At 36.8% G+C, this 19,775-nt stretch overlaps 1 protein-coding gene across 1 annotated transcript in view; it reads right to left on the reverse strand.

Moving 5' to 3' along the window:
- The window catches only part of Plxdc2 (plexin domain containing 2), a 425,675-nt gene that overhangs the window by 211,841 nt on the left and 194,059 nt on the right, over window positions 1-19,775 (reverse strand). Inside the window, exon 3 of the mRNA XM_005386938.2 lies at window positions 9,982-10,128. Within this exon, the coding sequence (XP_005386995.1) occupies window positions 9,982-10,128 (147 nt within the window). The remainder of the gene's footprint in view (window positions 1-9,981; window positions 10,129-19,775) is intronic.

Raw genomic sequence — 19,775 nt, forward strand, 5'->3', positions numbered from 1 at the left:
TTTTTTTTGGTTTTTCTCCGGTACCAGGAACCGAACTCATGACCTTGCGCTTGCCAGGCAGGCACTTTTGCCACTGAGCTAAATCCCCAGCCCCTTGCTAACTTTCTATGTTGCAAATCATTTTCCTTGCAAGAGCCATGTAAAATTTTTATCATTTAATAACTTCATGGTGAGAATGTGTCTAACACTCATGTTATCTCAAATTAAACCAATTGCAAGCATTCATAGTCTCATGGAGAAATCTCAAAAAAGATGATCAAAAATACACTGGGGAAGAAAGTCTCAAAGGCAATGCAGGAAATAATAGACTTTTTATCACACTGAGACATGGTTGAGGGGCCTCCTTTTTTAACAGCCTCTATGATTATGGAAGGATAATGTAAGAACTTCAATAGGCTTTTACAGATACCTGAGTATTTAACTGACTCATGAGTTCTAAAAGGTGAATATATATTTATCTATCTAGAATTAGTTTGTAGCCATCACAGGAAATAGAGAATGTATTAAATCACCTCCTAAGAATCTCTAATTTTATATAAAGAACACTGCCCATCCTCATCTAAAGACCCCTGGTGGAGAAATAAAATGAAATTGCAATGAAATATGATCAACTAAAGTAGGATTTCATTTCAAAAGGAAGAGAGAGTCTTCTTTTGGGAAGCTGTGCTTTGTTAGATGCATAAAAGTTAATTGCTACAGATTTCACTAGGCATCTGTCAAAAAGACTATAGTAGCTTCCATGTCTAAAATATGTTTCCTAGATTCAGAAAAGTAGTGAAGGTATCCTAAATGATTAGTGACATGGTTCTATTTATCTAATTGTGTTAGTAGAAAAAATTTACTAAGTTCAACATGTGAAAGTGGACTACTATATTTCCCTGGCACACAGAAAAATAAGACTCAGTTATTCTAATCATGGTAATTTGGAGGAGGGAACAAAGTTAGCTCCCTACTCCCCATTTCTCCCATAAAAGGCCAGCAAGTAATACTTGGCACAATGAAAATTTATCTCAAAATTGGTAAGTAACTTAAGTATAACCATAACAGGAAAATGAATTAATGGTAGGATGTGTTATAAAGTGCCACAATATCTATCTATCTATCCTATGTGGTAGACAGAATTAATATAATAACCACTCAAAAGAAGAAGAAAGTAGCAGGAAATTTAGGGCTTTTCTCAAGATCTTCCAGATATAATAAACTTGAACTTGGGCCTTATGATACCAAACCCCATTTTTGAGTTCCTATTATTTTCAAACAAACAATTTAACTGGTATTCACTTTTGAAATGTACATCTGGGTTCAGGAATAAACTGAGCTTCTGAACCACCTGAAGAGAATTCCATTAACATTTTGTAACTGTCAGAGTGGCCTGGGGGATTAGAATTCAATTAGAACAAAAATATAAATAATCTTAAATTAAACACTGCATCATGTCAAGTGAATGTCTGCTGTCGTTTGGGTGTGGAATATCTCCCCAAGCCCAGGTGTTTAAAGCTTTGTCCTTAGCTCTGCATTATTGGAAGACAGCAGAAATCTTTAAAAGGTGAGGCTTAGGTCAGTGTTTGTAGGTCAGTGGGGTCATGTACTCAAAGAAGATAATGAGACTCCAACCTCTTCCTTTTACTCTGTCTTTCACTTCCTGGCCCCCAAAAGATTCCTCTAGAGATTCCATGCTCCTACCATGATATCCTGCCTCACCACCCACCCAAAAGCCACTGATCCCATTGATCATGGACTCAAACTTCTGAAACTATGAACCAAAATAAACCTTTCCACTTTATAATTTGATGATCTTAGGCATTTTGTTACAATAATGGAAAACTGATTAATATAATTTCTTTATACATCTAAAAAGGGAAATAATTAAATCAAAATTAAGCTATAGAGACACATGCAGCTAAAAGTCATCCCAGTCTATTATTCAACTAAAACACCTAATAAACAAAAGCAAGAAAGACTAGGTTGATGAAAACTGTCTTGCCAAGCATGAAGCAAATCAAAGAGAATGCAGTAAGCTTATTCAACCAGTCAAAACTAAAAATAAATAAAATCAATCTATGTTCAATGCTGTGAACAGATGCATTAGGCAGTTTTTCCATCACTGGGAGAAAACACTTAACACCTGGAAGTTAAAGCAGGAGAGGTTTATTTTAACTCATCACTCAATTTATGGTCCACTGGCTCTAGGCAGAAATAGCACTGTGGAAGTGCATGATGGAGGAAAACAGTTCACCCCATGGCAGCCAGGTAGGGGAGAGAGAAGGGAGCACTAGGGACCAGAATACAGTTTCCCAAGTCATGGCCCCAGGGACCTGCCCTTCTAACCAGGCCCCCCTTCTGCTTGTGAGACATTCAGGAAACATTTTACTTCTAAACCGTAACAATGGAACTCAGACAAAATTGCTTTGGTGTAAATAATAGCCTAGTAAGGGGCTGGGGATTTAGCTCAGCGGCACAGTGCCTGCCTGGCAAGTGCAAGGTTGTGAGTTCAATTCCTGGTATCGGAAAAAAAAAAAAAAAAGAAAGAAAATAAATAAATAAATAATAGCCTGGTAGACTTAAAACTTAAATTGTCTTTCAATTTTATCATTTAGAAAAATAAGCACATAGCAACAGACTTTTTGATGCACAGAAAAACTGAAATTGAACAAAATGAAAACACTATGAACTAGATATCAGGCAGTCAAGTCTACCTCTCACAACAAAAGCATTATGCAAATGTAAGACCAGGGGAAATTCCAAGGGAAGCAAGAAAAATTTTCCTGAACAAGGGGAGACAACCCGTCCAGAAAACTTAATCCTTACAATGAAGACTTCTGTCTATGCCTAGATAGAGAACTCCATCAAGGATGATTCTGAAACCACAATCACAACCAATTTAAAAATCTGAAACAATCACCACATCAAAAGTCATACCAGTTTCATCAAAAACATCACCTGCATTATAAAAGAGAGAGAGAGAGAGGCAAAGAGCAGCACTTCTTTCCATTTTGCCCTGCTGCTGTTTCCTAGTTAAAGAATCAATCTTCCGACATACAGAAAAGGAAAACATATTTTAGACTAAGTTATGTTTATGTCTAGTAAAGAATACAATTGAGATTGAGGAAAATGTATATTTAGAGATATATAGTATAGATATGTATTTATGTGATCAATATCAATTATGTATATCCATCCATCCATGTACCCTATAAGTCTCTCTGATGCTGTGTCTATCTCATCTCTGTCTCTGTTTCTCTGCCTCTCTCTCTCTCTCTGTATGTCAATGCCTCCTTGACCAGATACTACATTGTCTTCTCCATTAAATCTCAACAGTTAGACTGTTGTATCTATCTTTGCACTACTCAATTTTAGCAAAAGTCCTAAGTGATTCTGACACAATCAGAGACCACTGTGGGGACAAAGGACAAACTCTTGAGCCCTCAACCTGCTACTCATTAGAAGAGTGACTTGTGGGTTTTCTGGCCTGAAGCAATTGGGGACCTAGCCGCTGGACTGCAGATGCCTAATGGGTAACTAAACCAGGATAAAGCTTGGCATCAGACACTGGATTTCAAACAATTTCCCTGAATTGAATACCTTATTTTCTGGGTGAGATCTCTGCTCATTTCTGCATACAGACATGCTAATCACTGAAAGAATATTCCTGAATTTATCTATTCTCTCTCATCCTATTTGAAGACTAAAGACACGAAGATAAGAATAGCTAAACTAATTTTCCAAATTAAAAGGGACATCTAACTGCCAGCTTTTGCAGTGACCACTTGCAGACCCTCAAATGTGATGCCTAAAAGCCTCCAGCCTTTGTCCTAAATCTGTAATCACCTGGGGTTCCAGGAAGAGCAGAGCCTCACAGATCACCCTGTGAGCAGAGCATCAAAGAGAAGCAATTACTCCAGGGAATAGAGGCTGGCTTTCTTACAACCAGAGGGATTGTCTAAGGGAAACTAAATTGTCCCTCAAACCATAAGGATCCCTTTGGTGTTAAGAAATCAGAACAGAAACAATGATCAACTGCAAATCCATAAAGGCTGACACTGTTCTTTTGTGAGCAAGCCAATCTGAGCTACTTCATCCAAGTGGGCCCCTACAGCTACTCAAGCTTTGCCTCTACCTCTGCCTGATAAATCTGCCTGAACCTCACGTTGATGTGTCCTGAAATGCATTTACATGATGACAGTCCCCAAAACCATTCTGTGGGGTAAAGAGAGGTCTCCATCCCCTTTTGGGAGACCTTCCTAGTGTTGTAGGCAGCTAAGTTAGATAGAAATATTATGGGCAGTCAGATTGGGCCAGGCCCTCCAAGGAGCCAATATGGAAGCCAAGATACCTACTGTGCAACTATGGTAGAGCTCAGCACCTCCACTGGACCAGACCTCAAGACAAAAGATGAAACAAATGCACCCGCTTACCTCCCTAGGGATGGACATGAGGAACTGATATTCTAAATAGGTATCATCACCTTGAAAAAGCCAGGAAGAGTCACTAACCCAACCTCCATCAGGAAAAGCCTTGTTCTGTATTCACATCCATTTTCTATGTGACTCACTTCCCCATTTAATCCCAATTTAATCAATTTTACTTGAGCAATTATACTCAATCTTATTGGCTGACCATAGTTTTGTCCCACCTCACGCCCACCTTGCAATTTCCCATGTTTCCCACCTTGCCCTATTTCATGTTGTGGATTTGCCCTATAAAATTCCCTAGAAAAGGTAGGTTCCTTGGCAACCCACAAGGGTCCACTTCTGCCTCTCTCTCAGACAGAAGCTTTCTTTCTCCCAATAAATATATTTTGCTCTTAACCTCCGTTATTCCTAAAATTCATTTTTCAATTTTACAGAACATGAACTTGTACCAGACATCTAAAAGGTTTGGACTTTCTTTCCCCTGTATCATTAGGACAGTGTCCAGTGACTATTTTAACAAGAATCCTCATCTTTGATATCTGATTCAATTAGCCAATCTTTATTTAGGCTTCTAAATTTTTTGTTAAATCCATCCATGTATCTTAATGTAAAATCTAGTTGTAGAAAAAAAATATCACCACCACCACCAATAACAGCATCAAAAACCTACCTGTGATGTCAATTTAGCAAGAAGTCCTCAGCCTCAATCTCTCAACCCTTTAATATATGATAAAGTTCCTTGTCCTTCACCATATTCCAGGAAATGTCTGAGCAACTTGATCTTGGTTCAGCCAGAATTTCCTTTACTCCTGATCTTTGCTTTCAGTTTTTGTCTATACACTGGCCCCTTGACTAAAAATGTCAACTTGCCCATTCAGATTGAGCCCAGTTCTATATCAAGTTCTCCTTCCCCTGGATTGGAACAATGCTGAATAAAATCTGCATGTACCACTTTAGCGATTGTCCATCTCTGGTTTTTCTTTGACGTAGATTATTATTTTCTGTGGTATGAATCAGGGTTTTCAAGTAAGACAGTTGTGAAATCCCATTACTCTTTTTTCAGTTTAGTCTATGAGTACATTTTTGTAGCATATGTTTACATTCCTTGTGGGAAATCAGTACATGTACACATGTACTTTTACATACTTTTCCCCTGCCTTCCCCCTCATACTTTTCCCCTGCCTTCCCCCTCCCTTCACCCCTTGAGTGCCCCCCCCCATTTTTTTGGTACGCATTTGCAGTACCTAATGTTTTCATTCCTCATTATTCTTTTAAGATTTCCAATGTCTTTTCACATAATTTCAAAACTATTTTATTTTTATTCTCAAGCCAGCAAGGAGGCAGAGGGGGGCCTAAGATAGACATTTTTACAAGTTTCTTCCAAATTCCAAAATTGAACTGCCAAGGGGACAGAACCCAAGGAAATGAATGGTAGAGGCAAGGTCTTCTAATTTCTAATCTCTGCCTAGCTCAAAGCAGAGATATTTCTCTGGAAGTCATGAATCAGAATGTCACCTCTGGTTTCAGAAGACTTAATAACTCTGTTTGGGTGTTTAAACAAAATTTGTGCCCAGCAATAAGTTAACTAATATGGATAAAGAAGTATAGAAAACAAGAAGTATAGAAATGTGAATATGAAATGTCCACGTAGAGGAAAAGAAATGTCTGGGCTGATTTTAGGTATGTAGAATAATCACAAGCTTCCAGTTTGCAACCTGAGGACTAAGTGATTTTCAGTAAAGGATAAAAATACTCAAATAGGGCCGGGGATATAGATCAGCAGTACAAGCACCTACCTGGCAAGTGTAAGGTCCTGAGTTTGATTCCCCGTACCAAGAAAAAAAATAATCAAATGACTATAATAATTTTCATATAAAGTGCCTATCTGATTGCTTGCTATATGGTAGGGATTCATCCAAAGTTTTCACTTTCCTTTGTTTAGGAACTCATGTGTTTTGCTTTAATATGTCAACTACAAAACTAGGTTTTACCAGCTTTTTCGACCATAATGATATGGGAAATGTTATTTAAAGAAAAAGAGGAATGGAGTGATTTAAAGGCACACAAAATCAAAATACAGGATGGATGGGCATAATAATATAAATACTAAGAATTATCATTTGTAATTTAAAAGAGAGGACAGAAGGAGCAATCAATGTGCTTTGGCAGTCAGAAATCTGAATTAAATGATTTGTAAGTTTCACACTACTTTGAAAAGGCAATATGTTATTGTGGAAGAAAGAAGAAAATTCTTACTTGATTTCCACCTTCCCCCTCTTTCTGGAATATTAATCTAAGATTCTAAAATACTATTCTGACCAAGTTTATAAGTAGTTGTGATAGAGGTAAACTTTTTCTTTAAAACATTAGGTTCCCGTCACTTCTCATCCTTTTGGCTAAGATCAGCTGTAAAAAATCATGTTTTCAGAAAGAACTTCTCCTGTCTCCTCCTCTTACCCATTCTGAGGAAGCAGAAGGGAGTGGGAGGTTGTGTTTTCTGGGAAAACCAACCCTCTTACTTTCTCACTTTAACCTCTTTTTTACACAGAACTAGATTACTAATTGTCCTGCCCTGAGGGCCAGACCTTTCTTTGCTTTTATTCTTCTAATTTGTTGACAGAATGCGTGCCCTTGAGAATGCAAATCCCATCATTTGGTGATAAAGAGGAGTTGAGAGGCTCACCTTCTCTCCCTTAGGGCTTAAATTTAAATCCTGTTTTAGCCAAATTACCATAGAGCTCTGCATGAAGAATTTTGTCTATTAGGACATGAACAAAGCTAACCAATAAAGTGGAACCATGTTTTCCATTTGCCATTTCCCCTTGTGCTTAAACTTCTCAGAATATAAAAAAGAAGAGCAGCTATGGTTTGGTACATGTGGTATGTGTGTGTGTGGGTTTGTGTGTGTGTTCGTGTGTATGTTGAGGATAGAATACATATGTGATGTTACTGAGCCTCTTTACCATGACACTACTTTAATATTATGATTCCATAATCTCTCACAACCTGACATCTTGAGAAGGGAAAAAAGGAAATAGGTCAGAGAACGAGCAGGATTGAAAGGATACAGAGGCCAATGCAGGAAATAGCCAAACATGGGTTACTCTGCACAGTTTGGAAAGCTCAGATCAAATTATACATTGATTGATTAATTAACTGATTGATTAATTGATTTAGACCAGATTTTGCTATTTAGGCCAGGCTGGCCTTGAGCTCACTCTGTAGCCCAGGCTGGCCTCAAACTCACAGTAATCCTCCTGCCTCAACCTCCCAAGTGCTGGGATTACAGGCACACACTAGCATGCCTGGCCAAAATGATACTTTAAAAAAAAATATTTTAAGGGAATCTAAAACATACTCTAGTATGTAAATTTGTTAATTTCAAGATACAAAGTTTATTTAAATGAAGAAGTTCAAGTGGCTGAAAAATAATAGATACTAGGTAACATTACCATGCCTATTGTTATAAAGTGAGTTTTGTGCCTGTGTGTGTACGTGTGTGTGTATATACCTGGGTGTGCAATCAGTGGCGTGTGCATGCATGTATGAGTGTATATGTGTGTGGTGATTCTGTTGATGGTAGTAACAAAGTAGATGGAGTATCAATTTCTAACTCTAAAATACTATCTCAAATTCTCAAGGAAAAGCACAAAACCAAACCAAAACAATGGCAAACTAGCTAAATGAAGGCTTCTGACAAGTGTCCACATTTCAAACTCAGTGCATGGAGCATCAGGTAAGTTATAGTAGGACCTCAGGTTCTCCAATTTACAACAGTGTCACTGTCACACTAACAGTAAGAAAAAATAGTTCCTCTACAGCACCTTCATTTTCCATAAGACCATCACAGAGCTGAGGCCACAAGACAATCAACCTTATTCCTAAGAGAAAAACAGGTGTGTTCAGCACATATACAGGAGAGCCCAGGAAACCCACAGTGGGCAGTCAAACCACCGTGGGGTAAGAAATCACCGAATACTTCAGCCAATCAACATCGCGCATAATGGTTGACACCAGGACTGGGGCCACTTCACGGAATCCCCACGTGGAGAGAGCAGCACTCAAACTGCCAAAGTATATTTTATACTATTAGGGACTGTGATATCATGGGACGATTGTCAAATGCTATAAATTCCAGATATACATTGTCCTCCTCTAACTTTTCTCATTTTCTCTGCTTTTGAAGATTAGCTATAAATCCTATAGTGACTCATTTTTTCTCAATCTCATCTTGGCTAGAATTGCCAGGATATGGAAAAGAAATGGGATCATGGAGTTCAATAAGAAGAAAGAGCTACTTTGTTTGCTTCTCAGAGTCAGAAAAATATGTGCTCTACACGCAAAATTCAATGTCTCAGCATGGTGAACTGTAATTAATAAACAGACTTCTACATATGTGAACAATGAAGGCACTGGCAATTTTTTATATATAACTTTTATCAAATCAGTGCTTCTCTAACTAACTTCAACCACTGACTCTATTAGCTTGATCTTTGCATCAGTAATGACAGCAGCTCTTGAGAGGTTAAATTTGTTTTGTTTACCCTTTAAGTTATACTGAAGAGAAAATGATACGGCTTCATGGACAAGAGCGTCATCACTGTTATCCAAACCAGGAAAAGTTAGTAAATTTTAAATCTGCATTTACCATAAAATAAAGCCATGCACATTCTGAGATCAAGTTGTGGTAAGTTGAATACACACATTTTGAGCAAAGCTTGATTGTCTAGGTTAACATTCCAATTTCACTGCTGTCTATCCAAACTTGTGGGCAGGTTTTCTGACTCTTCCAAGACTGGATTCTCTCATCCACAGTATCTAGATGTTGGTAATGTTTGAACCAGAGGTTTATTGTGAAGATTGAAAGAGCCAGTTCATTATGTACTCAGCCTGGCACGAAGGAAAGATATCAATGACTAGACCAGGTAAATGTGGTTAGTATGACTATTCCTCCTCACCTCCATATCACAGATGCTGAAACCATATCTCAGATATCTCATATCTCTCAGAACTGCTAAACTTTACTCAAGAAAACACTGAATACTGAAGAGAAAATGATACTTTACTCAAGAAAACACAGCCAGTAAATAATGAACCTAAGCTTACAATATCAATTTGGTGGCTTGTGGATCATACTCATTCCCCTCACATTAATTTTTTTAAGTAAGACCAGAATTTGGTTTACATATGTTACATGAATCACAGACATTTTTGATGAAATCTATTCCAAGCCCAAGAGCAATAAATCCACATCAACTGACAGATAACAAAGAAAATAATTTGCAAGCTGTTCCAAGGGTTATACAACTGAGAATAATCCAAGAAGAATCTCAATTTGAATCAAATATATAACTCATCAGACATAATAAGGAAAGTGGTTCTATTAATATGATTCATCAGTATAATTCTCTAAGTTTTAATAACTTATATGCAGTTATTAATGTACTTTATAATTGCAGAACTGAATATACTTCAAAATGGACTACAAGACAAGGATACATGCCAATTAATGGAACAAAGTTTTCATAGTGAAAAGAAAAAAAAGAACCCCTAAATACAAAGCACTTACTGCAGCTTGCCGATGAGTATTGGACAATATTCCATGAATCTTCACTTTGTCCTTTTCCATTTGGTCAATATTCACCCACAAATCCCGGCTGGCAGAATCAGATGGCCCATATATCCGAGATATGTAATAATTGTGATCTGTATCCTCCTGCAATGAGAGAATGTTATATATCAGGAACTGAGACAGTTTCCCTAAAATTATTTTTTTTTTAAAAATCTCCCTGAAATTAGAAGTGTTGGTGGTCTTCAAAATAACCAAGTGGCTTAAATCACCTCTAAGAATAAAGATTAGATGAAAATAACATTTATAAAGTTAGTAATTCTCAGCTGGGCCTGGTGACACACACCTGTAAACCCAGCACTCTGGTAGGCTGAGGCAGAAGAATTGCAAGTTGGAGCACAGCCTGGGGAAATTAGCAATTAGCAATCCCCTTAGTAGGGAGAATGAAATGTTCTAAAAGGTGATTTTGTTGAGGAACAACTGTCTCAAAATAAAAATTAACAACAAAGGGCTGAAAATGTAGTTCAGTGTAAAGGCTTTGGATTCAATTTTCAATACTTTGAATGAATGAATGAATGAATGAATGAATGAACAAATAAATAAAACTTGTTGAAAATTAAAAAGAGTAAATGCAAAGTGCTGGGATTACTTCATAGTATAAAGGCCCAGGGTTCAGTCCCCATTAAAGAAGAAACAAAACAAAACAAAAACACCCCACAGAAACTCACTAATCCTCCTTCAAAGAAACTACTAAGTACTTAGAAGCAAATGTATATTATGTGTACACTGATGTTTTCAACTACAGCAATGTTAGTGATGTAATTTCTGCGCAAAGTAAAAAATGTCTTAGAAATGTTTACCGAAAATTTGAGATGCAAGTACTATTGAGTGAGAAATTTCTCTTCTTTAAAAATTAATCAGGAACTACTTTCAGTTACTGGCCCTGGAAATTCAGATAAACATGTTCATTTAGTTTGGCTTATTAATTTGTACTTCTGTGAAACTCAGAATGAAGCCGCATGCTTGTAATCCCAGTATTTGGAAGCTGAAGCAGGAACATCACAAGTTCAATTCCAGCCTGGGCAACTTAATGACTTAACAAGACCTTGTCTCCAGATGAAAAATGAAAAATTCAGAAAGGGATGAAGATGTAGCTCAGGGCAAATATGCTAGATTTAATTCCCAGTACTGCAAATACATATGCACATACACACATAAATATTCTACTTTTATTTAAATTCTCATTATTGGTATCACTATGGTACCTTTCACACAGCCTTTATATAACATATTTTCCCCTTAGAAGGAGAATGAAATGTTTGAAAAGGTGATTTTGTTGAGGAACACCTAGACAAATCACATAATTCTTGACTAATTCTGACTGCAAAATTATTTTGACAATAAAATGCAATTGGGCTTATCAACTTAAAGAATCTCTAAATAGAATGTATTTTCAGATATTCAAGTGCTTAAATGTGGGAAATGGTTCTGTGAATAGAAGGCTTATAAACTGAGTAAAAAAGTTTGGGATGTGAATTTTTTGTAAAGCATTTATCTAAATGCTAGTTAAATAAAACACAAGTGTTCTTGACATTCTGTCAAAACTAGAATTCCATTTACTTTCTTGCAAAAATTATATATATATATATATATATATATATTTCATATAAATAATGTGGAAGAAAGTAAAGATATGTATATTTGATTATGGAAGGAAAAGAATATTCTCAGCTGTATGCTAAAGAGATTTTACCTCAGGACTAAAATAAACAATAGAACTTGAAGTGTGAATGTTGAGAACAGTGATTCAATGTTAATGGTAAATGGACTTCTTATTTCTTAAACAAAGATCGTAGGTAAAGTTATAATTCAGTTTCATTTACCATGTACAAACTATGCACATGCACACAAGAAAGGAAAGGATTTTTAAAGAAAGAAGGAGAAGGGGATGTGAAAATAGATGCAGGAATAAAATGCCATGTAGCCTGAGGAAGACCCATTTCTTTCCGGGTTCCCAGTCTGCCTTCAAGATCACAGGCCACTGACCATTTGGGTCCATGTGGACAAAACACACAGCGGGTATATATCCTAAGGTGCATGGAGTCCTCTGTGATGTCTGATGTCTCAACACTGGAACTGAACTTCAGAGGTGGGCACATCCATGACACTGGGCACAAGCACTTTGCCTATGCCATGCTCCCAAACACAGTGACTGGGGGGCACGTACGAGTTCATAACCTAAGGACCAGCAGGGAGACATTCAGGGATTGTGGTGGAGAGATACTTTCCCCGAGTCTGACTGCTGAAGTGTGAGTGCTTGTATACCACTGCTGTGGAAAGCCAGGACATTTAGCACGACGTCCCTGAGATTCTCCTTTTCTGTTCTCAAGATTCTTGCTGAGTTAAAAGGACACTGCACTCAAATAGGGACTGGACATTTTAGATAAATATTATCTGAAGGATGCTAGAAACTAGGCAAACTAGTGTTATTTGTAGAAAACGTCTTTCTGCTCATATGTGAAGTCTGCTATTTCTTGGACTAGGAATCAGACAACAGAACAAAGCAAGCTAATGATGTTATGGCTCTGTAGTTAAAGCCCACTCCTTTTGGTGCAGAGCAGAGCACTGCTATTGTCTATCTAGCCACCACTGGACACTGCGTGCTTGCTGGGGATTTTCCTATGTGGCTCGCCACTGCAGCATCCTCTGGCATTTTCCAGTCTAGGAGCCATGGTCCTTGGACCTCAGAGATTAACTAGTCCAGCTGTCACCACTTGACATTCCAAGTATGTCATGGTGACTTTCCTGTCCAGCTCACTGCCACTGGGTTCTATTATTTTCTGCTAGTATCTCTCAACTCTGTCCTGTATTAACTGCCCGGTACATTTGGGCTGTGGACCAGACAAGATGAGACCTTGCAAATACTGCCATCCTTTTACCATCATGAGGAACACCTACCTATGTGCAAACACATGTATGAGGTCAAAACTACAAGCACTTTTTTAAAAAAGCCACCTGCCTGACCAAGTTCATCTGTGTCTTTATGTCTTCACCTATGTTCAGTGCCTTTTATTGTTACATTACTTAGGTTATTGTGAACCAAAGAATGCTGATTGAAAACAGGCTTACCTTGAAACCAAACTTTAAGCAATACTGAATAAGGCAACTTAGATTTATAGGTTGGGCTAACAAACATCTCTCATTCATTTTTGGTATCCATTTATCTAGGTAATTTTATAGAAACGGAAGCTTGTGTAATTTTCCAGAAATCATTAGGTCAGAATAACAAGTGATAATGAGTGATAGAATTTTTAAAATTAGAATTATGAAAGGATGTGGCTTTAAAATAATGAGTTCTAATAAAAATTACAATTTTTATCACTATTGTCAGTGCTATTACAAGAGTTCAGTAATATTTGGGACAAAGATTTGTATCTTTAGGGAAATTATATAACAGATTCTATGATGTGGCCCAATTTTCACAGAATTACTAATTCATCAGATAGAAAATTCTGGAATATAGTATAATTATTAAAATCAATATAAAATGACATGTTTTTCCTTTAATCTCTAAATCATTGTAATTAGTTAAGAAATAATCTTGAAGTTATCATAACCTAATGAACTATCTGCAAAAATATACAAGATTTTTTTAAATTACAATGTATAAAGTTGATAAGGCTATGTCAAAATACACTTAACTGAATTTTTTTTAACCTAAATCTCAGCTGTAAAAACCAGTATCACATCTTCAAAAATACTGAAAAGCCAGACTAGCACTCAGTATTTGACTTCTATAGCTCAAGCTAGCCCAGTTGTCATGGCAACTTTTATTCAAGGAGGAAAACAATTTATTATTTACCTAGGAATGTAGACACACAAGTTGTTAAGTTCCAGGGAGGTGTCTGGTCAGCTATTTAGCCAAGACATAGAATAGATATCTCAAAAATGTGACATTTTAAATTATTCAAATCCCATCTTGTTCTTTTATAGGAGTAATAATATTTAAAGATTTGTTAAGAGTCACTCTAGACACAGAGATTTTTATTTTCTGTTTCAAAGTAAATTATTTCTAACACAATAGAAAATAAAACAAAACACTACTGTGATATGATAGTTGCCAATTCCTTTAGGAAACCAACTGTTACTGAAAGTAGATGGGGCAGAAAGTAGCTATAAATCTGCAAATCCCTATTTCTTAAAAATGCCTGGAAATGTGCAGCTGAAGATAGACATAGGGCATATACCAAAAATACAGAGGACAAATCACCATAACTGCAGCATAGCTCTTCTGCCACAATCAGTTTACATAATTTCTAACAAATGTTTTTCCTGCCTATCATAGGTGTTGAGTGGATTTTATGATGGGGAATTGTTGCAGATGCTTAAAACATCCTTGTACAGTAATGGTATCTGAACTCCAAATTTGTTCCATTGAGAACTTAAACAGAAACAAAAAAATCAAGACCATATTGTTATGATCATCACTGCGCTAGTCATTTGATATACACAGAGACATAAAATACAGTCAAAGTTCTTAGATAAAGTCCTTTAGCGCTGAATTAATTGCCTACCTCTTGAAGGTTGTTCATTAATAAATAAAGGAACATTCTAATTTGAATCTAATATAAATGTCTAATGTTTCATGCAGGTAATTTGTAGATAAACCTGGAGGCAGAGAAATGTAGTTTTAAAAGGAGCAAACTCAACATTTTAATTTTTAACGCAATTTTTTGAGGTAAAAGTCTGAAATTAGTGCCCTGCAGGTTGTGTACATGCCAACAAAAGCCAGCAGAGAAAAACTCCATTCATCACTGCCTTCAAATATAATACTGAGGATGTAATTCCACTTTCACAAAATTACATCTCTCCAAATTTGAATGTGTGTCTCTACTCACCTACTTCTCCCTGTCCTCTATGATTTACATTTGGGTGTAGATACAGCATGTGTATGTGTGTGTGTGTGTGTATCTCTCTCCCATTTTTCTCTCTCTGTGTCTCTCTGTGTCTCTCCCTTTCTGTCTATCTCTATGTCTCTGTCTCTATATACTACATAGAAGTTGTATTTACAACTTTACTGAAGGATAATTTGTACATGTTGGGAGTTAGCAATTTCTCCCTCTGCAATCTGTATTATCTGAATTGCCCTACAATAAACACATTATAATGACAAATTTCTTTACTTTTTCTTCATAGAAAGCATTAGGAAATATTGAAGATATCCAAGAATACTAATTGCCAATCTTTGAAATCAAACCAACTACATATATCAAGAAAAAAGACCATACGCTATATGTGGCTAATAGTTCTACAGAATTTCTATAGTAGGTACTTGGGAAGTTCTGAAAGAATCCTTCAACATACTATAAATCAGATACTCGATATAAAGCTTCAAAGTCAGTAATTGCAAATTGGTTTGTGGAGTACCTGATATAGAAATTTTCCATTAAATCTTTTCTTTAACATGCCAGTTCCAATGAATTAACTGATGTGCTGTCCCATTTTTTCAGTACTTACTGTAAATGAAAGTCAGGATTAGCAGAAAGAGAAAAATATTTCATTTCCATTAAAGTTTGAGAGACTGGAGTTTGAACCTTTAAAGTGATTTTATTTAGTAAGCACTTTTAGAAGTGTCACCATATTCTTTGCTCTCTTTATTCAATCATTTATGTAGAAATCATGTATTTTGTGTCAAGACACAGCATGTGTTTAGTAAAAAGCGTTTGGATAGAAGGTATGGGAGGTAATGCTAAAGAGTTATTCAATAGCACAGCTAGTGACAGTGTTTATAACTCAACAGGAGTCACTTGTGTTTTCCTTCCACTTATTACCCTTGGATAATCTGCCAGCTAATTCTGAGGACATATTTCAAGGATGTCCAAAGGAGCTATCAGCTGGAGACAGCTACATTCTGACAAGGCTGGGAGGAGAGGGTGGAAAGTCAGGAAGAGTTTGCAAGAAGAAGGGGAAGATGAATACTTGAAGTCACTGAACTTGCAAGCTAGCAACTGATCTTAAGTTCTCATGGGCTTGATCACTAACGAGATCTGTCACTTTAGCGCGGTCAATTACCTATTCAGGTCATTGCAGTGTGAACTTTTCCACCAAAGGATTCCTTTTTTCACAGAGGTAAATATTTTAGTAAAAGATACGAGTCTTGGACCAATGGGCACTGACTAGCAGCAGGGTGAATGGTGGCTCGCAGCTGGTCTAAGAGTACCTGGGAAGGATTGTAGAAGACTACGTGGGAAGACCACACAACATTCCCAAGTACAACAGAAGATTGGAACCCCAGGGCAGGGGTGTGAGAGGATGCTTAAGTCATACTAATTTCTTTATTAAAAAACACTGAACGATGATAGAGTTTAGCTTTCTTATATGGAATTGGTAAAAAAATCAAGTTAAACTGATGTGTTTAAATATATTTCTAAAGCATATGACTAGCAAATTTAGTATTCAGCATTGTCAGCATGACAGGAACAATTACATATTACTTTTAAATAAGCTTCAGTATCCATCAGCAAATAGTATATGAATATCTGTTCCACATACACAGAAGAGTTACATAGTCAACACTCCTTTTACTGTTACAATGTTAAAAGAATTAAAAGCAATCCATCTATCACCTGTTGGTAATCAGATTATTACATGAGTTCTCATTATGCACAATTTTTAAAAATTGTTTCAGTTTCTTACACACCCTCTCATCCTTTTTGTAAGAATTTTTACCTGTTGATCTATTTACATCATGATCTGTCCCTCTCAAGAATTATCTTGTCTATGACTTTATAAGCTGAATCTTCTTCACAAGATTTAAGATACTCCCAAAATATAAGGTGAATAGCATTGTGTGTGCAAGTGTGTCTGAGTGTTGATTTATTGCAATATTGAGAACCTTCCTCAGTCCTTGTTGCACTCCAGGAAGTTTATATTTTAATCCCATGGAAAAGTTACTGGAATTCTAATGAGTTAACTCCAATCTACCACTTCCAGCGCACCCATGGTGAGAATAAAGACACTAAGGCATTTTTGTAGTTGTGGAGCACCAAGGGGTTCTAAGTCCAGCTAGTATAATGGCTAACTAGAACAAAGGCCTTGACCCAGGGTGGAAGCGGGTTTTATTAATTCGTGAAGAAGGGAGTGCCTTGAGAAAGAGGGACTAAGAAAATGGCAGGAAGTAGATGAGTGCTGTGAGCTGGGCTGGGTAGGAGGCCTGAAATCACCTCTGCAACACACAGAGAGAAGGACCTGCAGAAAGAGTCATCTGCATAAAACAACTGTGGTAGTATCCACGGTTTGGGATCCATGCTTTAGCTCTGATGTGTAATCTTTTATGCCATGGGATGTCGTGGTATCTTCTTATCTGGAGACTCCATTCCAGTCAACAGAGTAGAGCATGGCTCTCCATCCCACCAGGCTCATCCTTTTTTTTTTTTTTTTTTTTTGCCCTGTGGCCTTCCTTCAAAGACTACACATCAGTACCTTGGCCAGACAATTTGCATTGCTTAAAGCCAATTGAAAGGATAGTGAAAAGTCCTAGCCATCTCTGTACATTTCAGTACATGGAAATAGGGCCAAGTTTAGCCAAAATGGAGATCATTGCTCTTCTTTCAAGAAGAGTGGTCCAGATGGTCCTCCACATGTTAAGATCAGAATATTGTACAACACGTAATATATGGAATTCTGCAGTATTTCCATTCTAAAAGTCTCCATGGTCCTGATACCAAGCTCTTTCCATGACATTGTCCTCTATATGCCCCACACTTACTGAATCATAATAACAAAATCCTGACTTTATAACACAATGAAGTGATTGCATTTTGAGAGGGATTAGCATGTGTTTATGTTGGATCACCTATTAAATAAAAATGTACTTTCTATCTAGATAAGGCAACTTTTATTTATCTGCACACGTAGACACCTTTAACCTTTGCAAGAATGAGCCCAGCAGACCCTTCTCAGGTGTGCAGTGGTTAGAGAGAGGAGGTCAGAAAGAGAATCAAGGACAGGGTCTTGAATGAATTATTAACACTTTGTCTCTTACAAATTCAAGCTAGTGATTCATAAACAGCGACCACTATACAGACACATTGCCAAGTTACAAGGGATCTTGTGGGAGCTTAACCTACTAAAAATGTGTGATTGAAAGAAATACTTAAAATACTGATGGAATTTCTATCATAATGCATAAAATTAGCATCAAAATAATGTAGCTCAGAGAACATCTGGGTCAAAGAACAAGTTCTAACTCTCAATACTCTTTGTAATTCTGGGCTGTGATAGGGATAAGAAGCTGAACTAGATCTTTCTTCAAGTGCCTTTGAACTAGGCTTCTAAAATCTTAGGACCACAGGAAGCTTCTAAAATCTTAGGCAAACAGGAAGTGAGTGATTGCTAAATGTGGGTCAGAGGTGATCTTTACCAAAGGAAATGAAAGTATGTGGTTCGAATAGTCAGTGCAGGCAGCGGGTATAGTTGGTTGGGTGCCATTTCAATATGGACATAATTATGGTGGTTGACAGACTGTAGATTGGTGGCACAGCAGAAGGCAAATGTATAGACCTCTTCTACAAGGTCTAGAAATCCTTGGGGACGTCACTCATTATCTGTGAAAATGGAATAAGTGATAGATATGGCACATAAGTGCATTATTGTTTTTCAAATGTGTGCTACAATTGTGATAATAAAATTCATGTTCAACTCAAAGTGCTCCTGAATGTCTCAATTATCATTACAATATGTTATTTTCCAATAAACCAAAACTAAACAATAACTGTGGTGTGTAGGGCTCAAAATGTTCTGACAATCAGAGAGACTATCATAATTTTAAAAGATGAAGATTTCTGTTCTACATTAGTATCAGTAACAGGGCCAGAAGTTGAGTACTACCTACATGCTGCCTTAGTTAGCTCTGGGTACCGTAACAAAATACCACTGGGCCACTTAGGTTAATCTTAATTGTCTTCTTGACAAAAGACTCTAGAAGAGGTGATTGGATCTGAGGGCACTAACTTCATCAATGGGTTAAACTTTTGATTAGTTATTAGCTGAGTAGGATATTAGGAGGTAAGGTTCACTTGAAGGAAGTGGGTAAAGGGTCCCACCCTTATGAACTTGTTTGCGAAAACCTTTGTCTGCAAATGCAATCATATTGGAGGTTGGGGCTTGAATATATGTACTTGAGGAAGGATATGATTCAGCCTCTCTAACATACATAGTCTTTTATTGAGTTTGGATTTATGAAAACAAAAGTTCCAGAAATTATTACTTCTGCAAACTCATGTCATTTTGTAAAGAAATAAAAAAATGCCATTCCAACTTCTAATACAAGAGGGATTTTGGAAAAACTATATAGTTCTCTGTCTTAGTATATAGTTTCAAGGGAGAGAGAGAGGGTGGGAGACAGAGAAGTACTACCATTTATAATTTGAAAAGAATATTGAGTATTCATTCAAAAGTAACTTAAATTATAACTCAGGTAAGAATTTCATATAACCAGCACTTGTAGAGAAGTTACATGGTTTCTCTGTAGCAACTGGTCAACACTTGGCAATATTATCACTTCTAGGCTAACTGCTCCTCTCTGAAAGTTCTCTGGTCTGGTATTTCCAGTGACATGTGTATTAGTATAGTTTAATGAGCAGACTTTTCCAATCTATTATTCATTTAATGCCAGAGAATAACACTTTTCTTCATAATCTTTTTACTTTTCTCTAACATATCCATGTCCTCAAAATCTTCACCTCCTTGATTCTGGCAGTGATTAGCAAGCCATATATTAGCTGTAAATGGAA

The sequence above is a fragment of the Chinchilla lanigera genome, unplaced genomic scaffold (genome assembly GCF_000276665.1).
Source record: "Chinchilla lanigera isolate Chin_1 unplaced genomic scaffold, ChiLan1.0 scaffold00028, whole genome shotgun sequence".
Classification (NCBI taxonomy): Eukaryota; Metazoa; Chordata; class Mammalia; order Rodentia; family Chinchillidae; genus Chinchilla; species Chinchilla lanigera.